At 35.9% G+C, this 16,931-nt stretch overlaps 1 protein-coding gene across 4 annotated transcripts in view; it reads left to right on the top strand.

Annotated features, from left to right (window-relative positions):
• AGTPBP1 (ATP/GTP binding carboxypeptidase 1) overlaps positions 1–16,931 on the top strand; it is a 160,962-nt gene that overhangs the window by 38,602 nt on the left and 105,429 nt on the right. For 3 of the 4 annotated variants that reach the window (XM_045780977.2, XM_045780979.2, XM_045780980.2), the window contains 5 exons: positions 1,595–1,719; positions 11,597–11,664; positions 14,715–14,778; positions 15,206–15,352; positions 16,164–16,295. In XM_045780977.2, the coding sequence (XP_045636933.2) occupies positions 1,595–1,719; positions 11,597–11,664; positions 14,715–14,778; positions 15,206–15,352; positions 16,164–16,295 (536 nt within the window). The remainder of the gene's footprint in view (positions 1–1,594; positions 1,720–11,596; positions 11,665–14,714; positions 14,779–15,205; positions 15,353–16,163; positions 16,296–16,931) is intronic. The other variant, XM_087858806.1, reaches the window with a different exon arrangement.

Below are 16,931 nucleotides of genomic sequence, written 5' to 3'. Positions count from 1 at the left end.
GGAGTTCTCGGATTTGGATAGTGCTGACATACTGAGTATGACGAGGAAGGAAGTGACCATAGGAGATTGGGAGACCTCGGGGTGCAGAAGGCAAGCTTGAAAAGTGAACAGGTTGTACAGAGATGGAGAGAGCAAGTACAAGCACCTCATTCAAGGAGTAGCAGAGAAATGGGGTGGTAGTTAGTGGGAGCTTTCCTATGTCATATTAGTGTGCCAATGGGTATGATACAGTTGAAAGAGTGAGATGATGAATCAGGGCAAGATTAATTGAAGGAGCAAATACACTGAGAATGCAGGAAGGGTTGCTGGGTCATGTATAGAGGGGAGGAATTGTTCTTTGTCTCAACATACCAGCCAAAGAGAGCCTTTTATTTTTTTATTTTTTATTTTTTAAAGATTTTATTTATTTGACAGAGAGACAGCTAGCGAGAGAGGGAACACAAGCAGGGGAAGTGGGAGAGGAAGAAGCAGGCTCCAGTGGAGGAGCCTGATGTGGGGCTCGATCCCAGAAAGCCAGGATCACGCCCTGAGCCGAAGGCAGACACTTAACGACTGAGCCATCCAGGCGTCCCCAAAGAGAGCCTTTTAAAAACATCAGAGCACATTACTCTTCTCAAAAACTTTCCATCCCACTTAGTATAAAACTCAAAATCCCTACAGTGGCTTGCAAAGCTTTAAATGGTGGTGCTCTCTCCCACCTCACCCCCCCCCCACCTCTGACCTCCACTCTTACTATTATTCTCCTTTGGGTCTGCTTCAGCCATACTGGCCACCCCACTTTTAACTCAGTATAGCAGACCCCTGCCTTGGGGTCTTGGTGGTTGTGACTCCTTCCTGGACAGCTCTTTCTGCAGGTTTCTGCATGGCTTACTCCTTTACTTCTTTCAGACCTTTCCCTCCGTGGTATCCTGTCAATGTAGTTTTCCCTGACCACTGTCTAAAATTGCAACCCTTCCCCTGCACTTTTTATTCCCCCTAAGCTGCTTTTCTTTATAGCACTTCCCACCACCTTAAACACTGTATGATTATTTACATATTTACTTTGTCTCTCACCATTAGAATGTTCAGTCTCTAGGGGGCAAGAATTTTTGTTTTGTTTACTGTTGGTAATACCTAGAACAGTATCAAATGTGCAAATGTATAATGAAAGAGAACAAGGAAGAAAGAATGTGGGTAGAGAATCAAATAGGTTTAAGGATGTGGTAGTGGGAGGATGGTGTGTTCCTGTTTGGGCTTGTAACAGTTACAAAGCAGGACTGAGAATGGACTGGGGTGGGAGGGATGATTAGAGTTTTGAGGTGAGCATAGGAAATGTAAAAAGTATTTCGGAGAGTGGAAAGGTGAACTTTCAAGGTGTGATATAAGATTGCTGGATAGGGTTGAATGCACATTTATGGTTTTCTGAAATGGAATGTGTTTCTCATTTAAATTAATAGAACTTCAGCAATGTTAAGCTATAAAACAGAGTAGGGAAATATGCTTAATTTTTTTAGGAGAGAGTAGAGTTTTGTTTTTTTTTAAACAGTGATCTTTATAGTATTGAATTTACAAGGGATGTAGGATGTGTCCTAATATAAAATAACATTCTTTTTAGCCTTACCAATAATTCTCGGATCGTGGGACTCCTGGCTCAGCTGGAGAAGATCAATACTGAATCTACAGAATCAGATACTGCCAGATATGTTACGTCAAAAATTCTTCATCTGGCTCAGAGTCAAGGTAAACTTTAATCTCTTGTTTTTGAAATACTTTTTCAGTTCTTTAAAAGTAGATGTTAAGAATGTTCAAACTTTTGATAAATAGATGATTTTCTGTAAAAATTGAACTTTCTCAAATAGACTCAAGAAGTAGAAAACTGAGTAACTGGAATGAATTGCTGTTCAAAGCACTGTTTCTAAAAATGAATATGATTGCCCCCCCCATTTTCAAACAATACTTAATTCCAGTGCTACTTGCTCTAGAATGTTGACAAAAAGATGTCAGGTAGTATAGAACACTGGTTGCTAGTGTGATCCCCACTTGAAATGCAGGTTCTGTCATTCAGTGGTGGGGTGATCTTAGGGAAATTTTGAGTCTTTAGGATTTAGCTGCACCATCTCCAAAATAGAGATAAGAGATATCAGCAATTATGAGATTTACATGAGAAGCATGTAAAAAGAATGTTAAAATGTTCAATAAATGATATCTGTAATTAGGCATCATTTCAATAGATACTAAAAAAGGAATTTAAGGTTCCAAAACCTCTGTTTGAGTAAAAAAAAAACAAAAAAAAAAAAACAAAAAAAAACCCTGATTTTTTTTTAAATAAGGGTAAACCAGCTACCTTAATATTTAATAGCAGTATATTGAACGCATTCTGTTAAAATTTAAGCCCAGATATTTTATAATTAGTTTTTAATTTAGTTTTTAAAATTTTTTCATTTTGGAGTTTCAGGTCCTTTAGTAGGCATTTACTGTGTTCAGGAACTCTGTCTATTAACCCTTCTTCGCGGTCATAGACCGTTATTTTGATAACTTCCTCCTACGCAGTTCATGTGTTTAGGGGGTAGTTGACAGCACTCCAAAACCCAGGTGAGGTCTCTAATAGATGACATTTGCTTCCAGCAAAATCTAAGATACCTGTCTGTATTTTCTAATTCAGCAAGTCACTGTACTGGATTCTAGCCTTTGAAAGTATTGTGCTTATTATCCAAGGTCAACGTACAAGGATGTACATTGTATTAGTGCAAAGTTAGATGTACCAAGTATATTCACTGTATTGTTATATGAAATACTTCCTCAAAACAAAACCAACAAAAACAAAAGAAAACAAATTTCTTAGTCCTATAGATAACACTTGTGTACACTGCCCCCACCACTGCAGACTTTTCCCATCACAGCCTGGAAGCCCCTACTTCAACATCACTACTGAAAAATGCCCCAACCATGCCACTACCAGAGACTACCCCTCTATCTTGCCACTCACCACTGGGGGTCCAACCCCTGAGTGCTATCCCCTGGGTTGTGTAAGACAGTGACTTTGTTTATAGTACCTTGGATTAGCCAGTCAAAACAGTGTAAATTAGTAGTGGAAGACTGTCCCATCATCATTTATAGGATAATTCAATTGGCTATCCATTTGAGACAGAAAGATTAGAAATTTATAGTTCAGGGAAGAAGAAATGCAAATAACCAGTAAACCTATGAAAAGTTTCTTTAACCCTTTGAAAGTCGGGAATTGATAATGAAAACAACAGAGGTACTTCTCAGGAGTTGGACTGGCAGAAAGTAGAGAATGACAGTATCCAGTGTTGGAGACATGGGAAGTAGGGTATTCTCATACACTGTTGGTGGTGCAATAGTTATTACTGACTTTGGAGATAAGAATCTGGCAGTGTTTATTAAAACTTAAAGTGCATTTGCTGGCTGACTCAGGAATGTATTTGACTAAAATGAAAGTGCTAATAGTAAAGGAATGTTTGAGGATGTTTTGCAGCATTGTTTGTAATATCAGAGATCAAGATACCCCCTAAACATCCATCAGTGAGAGAATGGTTGAGTTGATTTTGTTGTAGCCCAATTGTGGAACTTTGAAAGTATATTATAGAGTTACTATCAAGAAGTTATTTGTGTTATTTGGGATAGATAGCTTATATGTGGAACTATATGAATTGTTCTGGAGTCCTAATATATTAAGTAAAAGAACAAGTTTCTTTAGTTCATATAATTATACGTATGGCCTCATTTTTGTACAAAATAAACCATTAAATATGTATGTAATGTTTATATGAGTGAGACAAAAAACCAAACGCAAAAACAGAAGTAGGCATACCAAATTTTTAGCAATAGTTATCAGTGGGATGGAAATGGCGGGAAATGAGGTAAGTTCCTCATTTACTTAAAGTACTTTTCTACTGTTAGAATTGTTGCAATAAGAACATACTATTTGTGTATTTAAAGGATTAAAAAAAAAACACACTCCTACAATACCTGTTTACATAGTGGAGATATACATTTCCACACTCTGGCACTAGTTTTCCTTGAAGGCATTACATTTTCTGTCTTTAATAATGTACTACTTATTTGTAGCACGCATGGTACTTTTTGTAATTTACCCTTAATTTTTTCCCTAGAAACATAATAATTCTCCATTTCATGTATATGGTCTAATTTGTTGGCATACATCTCTTGGTAGTAATTCTCTTATAATCCTGTTAGTTTCTGTAAGTTAGGAAGTGATGTTCTTTCTGTCATTCTTGGTTTTTGTCCTTTGTGTCATCTGTCACTTTTCTTGATCTGTCTAGCTGAGTGGTTCTCAGCATGGGGTAATTATCCCCTCCACTTGCCCCAGGACACTGGCAGTATTTGGAGATATTTTTGGTTGTGAAATTTGAGAAGGGGATTGTTACTGGCATCTACTGGATAGAGGCCAGGGATGCTTCTGAACATTATGTAACACATAGTACCACCCCCTATAAGAATTATTTGGTCCAAACTGTCAACAGTGCTGAGGTTGAGAGACCCAGGTCTAGCTAAACATTTGTCTTTGTTGATCTTTTGAAAGAACCAACTTCTGGTTTCATTGATTTCCTCTGTTTTTCTTTTTTCTATTTCATTGATCTCTCATCTTTATTGTTTCCCTCCCACTTGCTTCCGCTTTGGTTTGCGCTTCCTTTCCCATTTTCTTTCTTTCTTTTTTTTTTTTTTAAAGATTTATTTATTTATTTATTTGACAGAGATAGAGACAGCCAGCGAGAGGGGGAACACAAGCAGGGGGAGTGGGAGAGGAAGAAGCAGGTTCATAGCAGAGGAGCCTGATGTGGGGCTCGATCCCAGAACGCCGGGATCACGCCTTGAGCTGAAGGCAGGTGCTTAACCGCTGTGCCACCCAGGCGCCCCATTCCTTTCCCATTTTCTTAAAGTGGAGCTTTGATTATGGATTTTGAGAACTTTCTTTTATAATGTAGTCATTAAAGCTATAAATTTCCCTGTAGACACTACTTTAACTGCATCCTACAGATATTGGTATGTTGTATTTTTATTTTCATTCAGTTCACATAGTTTAATTTCTTTTGTGATTTCTTCTTTGACCCATGGATTACTTAGCAGTGTGTTGTTTAATTTCCCATTATTTCAGAATTTCCTAATTTGTTTGTTGTTTTCTAATTTAATTCTATGGTTGGAGATTTATATGTTTTGGTCCTTTTGAATTTATTGAGATATGTTTCATGGCTAAATATATGGTCATTCCTGGAGAATGTTCCATGTGCATGTGAATGTTTCATCTGCTGTTGCTGGTGGAATGTTCTGTTAATGTTGGTTAGGTCAGGTTGGTTGATGGTGTTGTTCAAATCTTCTGTACCTTGTTGATTTTCTAGTTAGGTGCTCTGTTGAGTATTAGAATTGAGTATTGAATTCCCTACCCGTTGTTGAACTGTAATTTGTCTTTTCAGTTTTGTCAGTTTGGGTTTATGTATATTTGAGGCTCTGTTAGCTGTGTAACATTTAAGTTGTTAAATCTTTTGATGGTTTGACTGTTTCATCATTGTGAAATGTCTCTGTCTCCAGTAATATTTCTAGATTAAAAATCTGTTTAATCTAAAAAAGAAATCTGTTTAATGATAATACAACCATTCTAGCTGTTACGGTTATTCTTTGCATATTGTACCCTTTTCTTCTTTTACCTTCAGTCTGTTTCTCTTTTTTATTCTGGAGTGTGTTTCATGAAGGTAGTTTATTGTTGGATCTTGCTTTTTAAAAAGCTAATCTGAGTGTTTATTGTTTCCAAATCTGTGTACTTAATTCCTGTGATTGGATTTACATCTGCCTTTTTGCTATTTGTTTTCTGTGTGATTCATGTCTTTTATATTTCTATTCTCATCCTTTACTGCCTTCTTTTGTGTCATCTGATTTTTTAGCTTTTATAGTTATTTTCTTAGTGGCACCTGTAGGGATTACAATATAACATTGAACTTCAGATTAATACCAACTTACTTCTGGTAAAATACTGAAACTTTCTTCCAATATAGCTCCATTTCTTTCTCACTCCTTTGTGCTGTGTTGTCATGTATATTATACTTAATAGATGTTAGAAACCCAATGATACAATATTATAATTGTTGCTTCCACAGTTTTTTTTTTCCTAAGATTTTATTTATTCATTTGACAGAGAGACAGCCAGCCAGAGAGGAACACAAGCAGGGTGAGTGGGAGAGGAAGAAGCAGGCTCCCAGCTGAGCAGGGAGCCCGATGCGGGGCTCAATCCCAGGACTCTGGGATCACGCCCTGAGCCGAAGGCAGACGCCTAACGACTGAGCCACCCAGGCGCCCCTGCTTCCACAGTTTTAAGCCTTGTAAAAAATGTTAGGAGAAAAGTGGAAAATTCAGTACAGGGTTTTGAATGAAGAGCAGGATTTAGAGCCAGAAGATTGGTAGTTAAAGTAATGGAAATGAAGTGAAATTCTCTCGGGAGGAGGTGTAGAGGGAGACAGTTGAGATTTGTGTTCTGGGAACTGTCTACATTTGTATTTTGCTATAATAGAGTTGTCTGAAAATGATAAAGTTCATTCATTTTTATGATTTTTATGTCCTCTTGATGAATTTACCCTGTTATCATTATGGATTGTTCCTCTTTATCTCTAGTAATTTTCTTTGCCTTGATGTTTATTTTGTCTGGTAGTAGTGTAGCCGCTCCAGCTTTCTTGTGCTTGTTGTTTGCATGATAAGCTTTTCCCATTCTTTTCCTTCTAGCCTGTTTGTATTTTTGAATCTAAAGTGTGTCTGTTGTAGATAGCACATTGACATTCTCTGCCTTTTAATTTGAGCATTTAGTTTGATAACTTTTAATATAATGTTGATTGGACTTAGGTCTACAGTTGTTTTCTGTTTGTCCTTTCTGTTTTTATTTCTTGTTTCTCATGGCCCTGGCCCTCTTTTGTGTTATTTGAACAATTTTTAGAATTCCATTTTAATTTACCTATTGACTTCTTAGTGAGACCTGTTTGCATTTTTTGAAAGTCATTCCTCTGCAGATCACAATAAATAATCATTAACACTTTGCTTAGAGTTAATATTGTAACCTCATATGCGATTTAGAAACCTTAGAACCTTTCATATCCATTTATGTTTACTATTCTTTAGTTATAGTTGTGATATATATCACGTCTATATACATTATAAACCCTAAAAGACAATTTTTGCTTTAGACACTCATGTGTATTTTGAAGACATTAGGAAGAAAAAAAGTAGTTTTTATATTTACTCACATATTTACCGTTTCTGAAACTCTTTTTTTTCTTTGCCAAAGATATGAGGTTGATCTGTCATAATTTCCCTTTAGCCTACAGAATTTCCTTTGGCATTTCTAGTGGACAGGTCGGTTGTGGAAGAATTTTTTTATCTGACAATGGATTTATTTCACCTAATTCTTGAGGGATATTTTTACTGGGTGTAGATTTCTGGGTTGATGATTTTTGTCCTTCAGCACTATAAAGTGCATATAAAACAGTGCTTCCACTATTTTTTCGCTTCCATAATTTCAAAGGAGATGTCTGCTATTTTTGAATCTTTGTTTTCTGAAAGTTGTGTGTTTTTCTCTGATTGAGTTCGTGATTTTCCATTAGTTTTGGTTTTTAGAGGTTTGCTTGTAGTTTCCTTTGTATTTATCCTGCTTGGAATTTGCTGAGCTTCTCAAATCTGTAAATTTGCGTCTTTTATCAATTTCAGGAAATTTTTGCTGATCAAAATTTTTTTCTTCTTCATTTTCTCTTCTTTTGGTATATAGTTATACATATGTTAGACTTTTGGAGATTGCTTCAGAGGTCCTTGAGGCTCCTGTTTTTCTTTTTTTTTTTCCTTGTGTGTGTTTTTTTTTTTTAAAGATTTTATTTATTTATTTAAGAGAGAAAGAGTGAGAGACAGGGATAGAGGGCACAGGCTGGGGGGAGAGGCAGAGGGAGAGGGAGAAGCAGCCTCCCTGTTGAGCAGGGAGCCCACTGGGGGGCTCCATCCCAGGACCCTGGGATCATGACCTGAGCTGAAGGCAGATGCTTAACTGACTGAGCCACCCAGGCACCCTGAGGCTTCTATTTTTCAATCTTAATTCTCTCTGTTATTCAGATTGGATAATTTCTCTTTTTCTATGTTCGAGTTCACTGCTTTTGTTCCTCTGCATTCTGTCATTATGTCTATTTGATACTTATTTTACCTATTGTATTTTTCTTTTCTAAAATGTGCATTTGGTTCTTTTTTATACTTCTTATTTCTCTATTTTGTGATTTCTTACCTTTTTTGTTTATAGTGAGCTTATTTTCCTTAATGTAATTAAATGTAATTATAATAGCTGCTTTAAAATTCTTGCCTGTCATAGCATTTAGATTATTGAAGGTGTTGAGGAAAGCATGTAGTGGTATAAGAACTGGGAAGGACTGATTTAGACAAGCCAATGGAGGAAGCATTGCCAGCAATGTTAGGTAGCATAAAGAGGTTAGTTAAAGATCTTTTTGATTTGACAGTTAATAAATTGGCCACAACAAGAGCACTTTCAAGTGGTGGAATTAGAAGGAAGATTGCATTATGCTGTAATGTGAGTGGAAAATGAAAAAATCACAGGGAGTAGAGACTTTCTGTCATGGGGGAGTTTCACTGAGAAACCAGAAGGAATTAGAGGAGGAGGCAAGTCAAAATAAGGTTTGTTATGTGTGTGGGAAAATAGAACACAGTATGTGGGTAGAGGTTGAAGCCGTAGGTTTATTATAAGTAGGTAGAAAGGATGGGATTTAAAACATAGTAGAAATGACACATCCTCTTTCCCTCCCCAAGACTGGAAAAAGGAATGCAGAATCGTCAAGGATTGGATACATGAATGTATGGACCTTGGCCATTATTTATAGGATTTCATCTGTGGTTGACTGATCACTTTGTTTCAATTCACTAAGGGAAACGTAGATGCCGAGAGTTGGGAACAGAGATCCAGAGACTGAGAGGAAAGGTTGAGAACTGGCACACATTTTGGAATAGCTGTGGGCCATGGCAGGGCAGATGGTGATGGCTGAGAGTTGGGTAAGTGAAAACAGTAGTTTTGTGTTTCCAAATGAAGTTGGAAATGGTGAATTTTTTGGTACTAAGAATCTTAAACTAGGAGAAGAAATTCTTGTGGCCTTATTTTTAGTGTGATATAGGAATAGAGAATGCTCATTTTGGAATCCAGGTGAGGTGTCTAGAACTGATTTTATGGGAAAAGAGCACTACCACTGATGAGTTAGAAGTTTCAGCGAAAGTGACAGTGAGGCTTCCCTAGTTTTTAGAAAGCAAAGAGGAGTAGGAGTGTTAGGAGGCTGTGGTCTGAGAGTGGGAGATTGGAGGTTAAGAATCCAGAGGTAGGACAATTTGAGGTCTGAGAATTGAGAGGAGGGTTAATAAATTGGAGCACAGGGGGAAGGGTTTTGTTGTTAACATGGTCAAGAAACTACGCAGCTAGGTATTTGAATGAATCAGCTACATTGACATTGAAGTCCCCTTAGATGATGACAGAGTCTAGAGTAGAAAACTGTAGTGCCTAGTTTTCGTTTAGTGTGAGGAGTAAACTGCATGATCGTGTGTGTTATAATAAGAGGAGTTTTTGGTTTGTTCCATGAAGGTGAGAAAATAATGTTTTGTTAGTAGAGGAGATCTTAGTCTTCTGACTATTCTGTGTGATTAATATTGAAAAATCATTTGGCTTTAGTATTAAACCAGTTGTCTTATTTATAAAGTGTTAAGTCAAGGGTACATTGTAGATATTTAAACAATATTTATTTTACAACTTCATACTTACTGACGGAGGCAGCTGGGCCAGGGATATGACAAAGCGTCAGGAGAGGAATCATTTTTAAAAAAGGAATTAGGTTTTACAAATATTAATGAGTTTTCCCTTTTTTTATAGGTAAAGAAATTTGTCATTCTTTTAAGCATTAGTAATTATGGCAATAGGGTGTAGAGATAAACAGTGTTTTAGATCTTCAGATCATTATGCAAGTTTGTGTTAGAAAGATTATAAAGTGTTTATCAGTTTTACAGAATTCATTATCTGGATCCAAGATGATGCATGATAGCATGAGATTGTTGCTTTAAAGAAAAATATGATTTCTAATTTCTGTTTTTATTTTGTAGTAGTTATTGATAGTTGTCACAAATAATATTATACTGTAACTTCCCTGTAGCACATTTGTCCTTTTCTTTAATAACTTCTAATTTAGAATAACCTGATTTTCAGATGGATATTAGAGTTTTTTTCTGAGATTTTTGTGACTCCTGTTCTACATCTTATATACTTCATGTTCTTGTGAAATTGTAAATGTGTAATTTGTGTGTCGAAACTGTACCGCATATGGATTTTTGTTTATTTGTAATGGAATTTGAACAGGATTTGCTGTGGGCAGAAGTGTGATGTTCTAAAGGCGTAGGCTGACTTTTCCCCCTTCCCCTTATCAGGGCTTCAGGGCTCATTCTGCCCTTAGACTGCTTGATTATCCCTGTGTAGAACAAATTTGGTACTATCAATCTCTTGAACTTTGTTGTGCAGTGTGTGCTGTATTGAAAATAGATTGTGTTCTGTTTTTAAAATCACAAAATATGAAAGGAATGGCATTGTCATCCTGTATTAGAAGAATTTTCTGGCACTAATATTCAGGTGTAAAACAGTTGGAGAGGGTTAACAAGTCTTTTGTACAACAGCCCTGCCTAAAAGAGTGATTCCTGTGACTGTTTTAGAAATACATGAAATTAATGGAAGACTGTAAGCTTTAGGTTCAGAAACACCTGGGTCACCTGGTTTCTTTCACTTACTGCTCAATGACTTCATGCAGGTTTCTTCTCCTTTTTGAACTCAAATTTCTGGTCTGTGAAAAGAGTAATTTTTCTCCTGGAGGATTAAAGTATAAGTCATAAATGAAGTAATACAGGTCGAGTACATATAATTTGTATCTGGTCTACCTAAGTGTTGGCCTATGATCTACCTTTCTTGTCTTGTTAATCAAAGGAAAAGAATAGTGGAGAAGCTCTTAGAAACCTTTAAATAGAAAAATTTATACTTGTTTTTTCCCCCCATCTCAGATAAAAGGGATTATTTGGGTGATCTGGTCTCCAGATTTCTTGCAGAAGAAGCAAGTTTTGTTTATTCCTTAGTTTTGTTTACTTTTATGTAATTCAGAATTTTAAAATAGTATTAATTCAGTAAAAACATTTGAAAATGGTACTAGGTTTTTGTTTTCACCAATTTTGATTAAATATTTTCTAGTTCTAGTTATAAAGATAATAAAGAAGCCTGCCGTTACCACCTCCTACCTCACCTCCAGTTGTGGTACTCATACTCTGTTGTTGATTTTAAGATTATATATGACTGACAGGGATTCATCTAGTTCATGATAGGAGATGTGATTAATGCAAGGAAGGACTTGTAAACTGAGATCTGGAAGGTCCCACCCAGTAGAATTAGCAACATCAGAGGGAGGAACATCCAAGAACCAATTTAGAATGTTTACTGAGACCAGTGGAGTCATGTTGATTCTACATTAGCTATAGAATAAAGCTATATGTAATTTTTTCTTGTTTTAGAAGAAAACTTTTTTATACCTTTCAGAAAAGACAAGGAGAGAAATGACAGCCAAAGGTTCTACGGGAATGGAAGTTCTTCTGTCAACCCTAGAGGTAAATCACTGACAGGCAACTAGTACAAGGAAAAAATGTATATATGAAGTATAAAATTTTTATCCTAAAGGTAAAGCCAATGAATGGAAGTTAGTTTTATGTTTTACGTTATCACTTGGAACGGTGGCAGAAACATTCTAATATGTATTAGGTAAACCTCTAAGTATATTTTCCTATGATTATAATGATAACCATATTTTAAATTTTAACATGCCATTCCACTTGGTAATAAAAAAATAAAGCATTAGCTGGAAATAAATCTTGAGTATAAAATAAATGATTGATAATGGAAATTCTCATGTATTGTTTTAGGTGATACATATTTGTGATTTAGTTTACTACATATATTGGTTGAATAACTATATTATGTTGGTAACAATTAAATTTCTATCCCAATGTGAAATTTTTGGGTGGATCAGCAGGATATATTCAGACTCAGGATTTTAAATTTTATTTAGTGCTGTGTTAAGAACAGGGAGTGAGTATGTTGTATACCTTAAACTTACATAGTATTATATGTCAAACTCTATATCTCCATAGAACTGGAAAAAAAAAAAAACCACGGGGTATTTTTGATAGGAATTACTTCCTATTAAAAATGATACAAGATGTCATTTTTCCCTAAATTGATCTGTCAGTTTAAAGTAATCTCAGTAAAAAAACCCAGCAGTTTTGTTTCTAAAGTTCAGTGGGTAGTAAGGAGGGCATGTATTGCATGGAGCACTGGGTGTTATATGCAACTAATGAATCATCGAACTTTACATCAAAAACCAGGGATGTACTGTATGGTGACTAACATAATATAATAAAAAATATTATTATAATAAAAAAAATAAAGTTCAGTGGGAAAATAATAAGAGTAGAAAGGACGCTTCTGAAAAAGAAAAGAGAAAGAACTAGCTGCACCGAATATCAGAGAACATTATAAAACGTCAGTAATTTAAGTAGTTTAGAAATTGTGCATGAGTAGTAGACAGCCATCAGTGTAATGAAATGGAAAGTCCACGAAAATAAATTAAGATCATATGGCAATTTAAAACCACTTAAGAAAGGTAGCATTTCAGGTCAGTGAGAAATGGAGGGATTATTTACAAAGTGGAGCTGGGGCAGGTTGGTAGCCACTTAGAAAAGAATAGTGGATCCTTACTTCCTACACCAAAGTAAATTCCGTATCAATAGCAAAGATTTAAGCATGGAAAATAAAATCATAATACTAGAGGAAGTAATGGGAAAATTTTTTAAATAATCTTAAAACAGGGAGGGCTTTTCTAATATGACCAAAGACCCAGGAGGTATAAAAGAAAAGATTGATAAATTCAACTATATTAACAAAAGTACATGGGGAAAAAAACACCATAGACACTTGGCAAACTGAGGAAAAAGTGTTTCAACTTGTTAATTTCTTTAACATATAAAGAACTTTAAATCAGTAAGGAAAAATTAAATCAGTAGGCATTGATTTAAATGTGTAGACATTATGGATAGTTCAGGAAAAGAAACACAAATGGCACTTGAGATTGAACACCGTTTGTTTGCCTTATCACAATTTATTGAGGTCAGCAGGGGCGGGAGTCAGTGAATTACGTATGGGAGACTTGTCTGGGTAAGGCCTAGAGATAACAGTGCAACTTCCATTCGGGTTCCAATGGCCTGAGCTCAGTCACATGGCCCGAGCTCAGTCACATGGCCCAAACCTAATTACAGAAGGGCTGGAAAATGTGGTTTGGCTGTGTACCCAGGAAGAAGATGAGACCTGTTTGCCAAAACACAAGCAGTATTCTGCCACAGTCCGCTCTTCTCTTTAACACGTCTGCCCCTCTCATTCTTCCAAATTCCTCTCTAGTGAGTCGGTGGTCCATTTAATACCTCCAATGCTGAGACAAGGGTTTCTGGTTAAGGCATAATCCTTTAACTGGTCTGGATGTGGCTTTTTGGTTCCATTAGTCTATAAGCTAAAATGGTGAAGCAGAGACAACACTCACTCCCTTTTGGAAGAGGGTAGAATAAGGGTGCCATGCCATTACTGATATACAACAATTCTCCATTTCCTCTGTATAAACATTTAAAATTCCTTTACTTTGGGGGTGAGGCAGTTCCTTAAATAGGCCATAATTCTGCTTTCTCTGTGGTTTTCTTTATTCAGGCATCCTTTTTAATAAGAAGAGATGTAACCAAAGTACAGTGTTTAAACATTTTCTCTTATTAGATTGGTTATCCAGACTTTGGGAAATAGTTACTGTTCTACATTGTTGGTGGGAGTGTAAATTACTCCATGAAGAGCAATTTAGTAAATATTCATCAAAGTAAATGCCCATATTCTTTGACCCAGAAATTCTAGGAATTTATCTCATATGAAGACATACTTGATTCTGTATAAACATGTTAATTTCTTGTTGTAGTTTTTTAGTAGCAAAAGATTAAAAAAATTAAATATTCCATTGGTAGGTGACTGGTTTCATAAACAATGGCATAGCCATATGATGGATATAATCCATATGGTAGCCCTTAAAAAAGGGTGAAGAAATTATTTATTGATATATAAAGATATCAATGTATAAAATATCCACAGGACAATACCATTTGGAGAAATAAATCTGTATATGCACATATATTTACATGGATTTCTTTCATTTGTCCACATTATCTTTGGCTGGATACACAAGCAACTGATAATGCAGTTGCCTTCTGAGAGGGAAGCTAGGTGACTGGGTAATCACAATATATACATTGTAGTGCCTTTTACATTTTGATTCACTTATTTGGGTTATCTATTTGGTAGAAGATGATGAATTCAGATGACAAATTAATTCCTCTTGTAGTAATGTTGATACTAAGAAAACAATAGCTCAGATGACTTGCAAACATTCTCAAGGGCAAGAAGAAGCTACTGAAGTGATAAATGAGAATAGTGGAAGCCCAAATACATTTATTCTTAGGGAAATTGAAAGGACCATTTGTAAAAATATAGGTAGTTCACAACAGGAACAGAAAAGATTTGGGAATCACAGATTTACAATGGTTTAATACAGCAAATAAACTATTTATTTCAGAACACGAAAGATCTTCAAACTACACTTAATATCTTAAGCATTCTTGTTGAGCTGGTGTCAGCTGGTAAGTTTTTGTTTCCTTTGGTCTAATTTCTGTTTGTAAACAGTGATCAGCAATATCATGTGTACTTTATTTGGAATTTTCTGATACTCCTATAGACGCTGTTCTGAGTATCAGAATTTGGAAACGGAAATGTCATACTCTTACTGTTGCTTTGTTTTTGATTTGAGGGGTCTTCCACTATCCCTCAAACCACCCCAAAACCCATTTTCAGAGCCTCGAATGTAGAATTATGGTATCACTTGTATTTACCCTCTTTGCTATTTTCTAACTAAAATGCTAAATGAAATAAAAGAAAATTTGATTCTGAGGCGTTTGATTTCAGAAGTCATCATTTGAAGTATTTCTTGAATGCTAACGAGTTGTGATGTCTAATATGTTATGGGAGGATTTGCTGTTTAAACAATTAAAAACAATTTTTTTTTTTTAGGTGGAGGTCGAAGAGCGAGTTTCTTGGTCACCAAAGGTGGCTCACAAATATTGTTGCAGTTACTTGTGAATGCCAGCAAGGAATCTCCCCCGAATGAGGAGTTGATGGTGCAGATTCATTCTATTCTTGCAAAGATTGGACCTAAAGGTAAGGGTTCCACTTGTGTGTTTATCAGAGAACCGTTTGTGACATTGATTCTGTGTGTCTTGAAACTTGGTAAATGTTGAAAATCTAAAATGGTACTGCTTTTTCTTATTCTTAGTCATGGACTGCTTTTACAGTCAATTAGTGACCTGCAAAAATTAGGGATCCTAAATTCATGAGGAATTCTATTGCATAGATTGGAAAAAGGAAGAAAAATGTCAGAATCACAAGTGTGTCTCAGTGTGTGTGTGCTTGCATGTGTATGTGTGTAAAGGATACATATTACATGGATACTGTTGAAGCTGGAAGGAGGGAGTATGGATGGGAATGCTTTGAGGAGGGGTAAAATGTGTTTGCGCTTCATTAATAGTCATATTTGTATTGTGCAGTCTCAATGCTTAAAAAGCTTATGATCTAGTCAAGACCAAAAGAGAGAGAAAAAATTGTAGGACCGATTATTACAATAGTAAGGCATGGAAATGTTAAAAAATACAAATTGAGAAAACATGGGATTTGAAACAAGGAGAAAGCTGATTTAGGTTAGGTTAATAGAGAAAGGCATCCTTGGAATAGAACCTAAGTTCAGTTTATAGTTGTCTAGCTACACAGGTTAAAATGATTCTTTAAACTCTTAGAATAGTGATTATTTAAGAGTTCTGCCATTGCTTTGTGACATACATATGAGTTTTAAACTTCGAAGTATTTGGTTAAAATGCTTGTTCTAAAAAGTGTGTATGTGTGTATACAGTTTATGACATTTTCATTTCATTCAGAAGTTATACATGAATAAATTGTGTTCATTTTTTTTAAACAGACAAAAAATTTGGAGTGAAAGCTAGAATTAATGGAGCTCTGAATATAACCCTGAATTTGGTCAAACAGAATTTGCAGAATCATCGCTTGGTTTTGCCTTGTCTTCAGCTTTTACGAGTATATTCTGCCAACTGTAAGTACTTTAGAGCACCTTTCAGTTAACTCAGTGTTGTCAAGTTACGCAATTAAATTGTTAAAGTACCTGAACTCCATAAATCTCTAAAAATTGTAGACAAGAAAAGAGAATATGTAATATGACTCTTTGTAACTCCTAACCCCACCACCACAAAAGTGATGTGGGGTGAGAAGGTGAGTCGACGAAATCTTGAGAATTCTTATTTCCTGAAGTTTGTAAAAGCTTGTAGTGAAGGGCGTGAGTAGACAGCCCGTGGAAAGATGGGGAAGAATTGGAGGGTATTGGCAGCTGGAAAAACTGCTGAGCCTGTTTGGATTTTCACAGACGAGGGGAAAGTTGAGAAGGAAGGCATGTGGAAGAATAGTCATCTGGAGCTAATTATCTTAAGCAATCAATAGGGAAGGAGCAGAACAGGAAAAAAAAAAAAAAAAAAAGCACAGCAGCCTCTGAGGAAGCTGGAGAGAAGAGAGATCACAGAGAGATAGTTTCCCAGCACACATACACACTCTTTCTAATATTAGGTCCTGAACCTAGGAAGTAGGGATTTTCTTTCTCCTGACTGTGGGATTGGAGTGGTTAACAAGACATGTGAAATTGAAGTTGTGGGGAGTACGTGATATTGTAGAGTATCGT

This window comes from Ursus americanus, chromosome 34 (genome assembly GCF_024610735.1).
Source record: "Ursus americanus isolate L20-20 chromosome 34, mUrsAme1.1.p, whole genome shotgun sequence".
NCBI lineage: Eukaryota > Metazoa > Chordata > Mammalia > Carnivora > Ursidae > Ursus > Ursus americanus.
The sequence above is the reverse complement of the archived record's forward strand: the minus strand, read 5'-3'. Positions and strand labels throughout refer to the sequence as shown.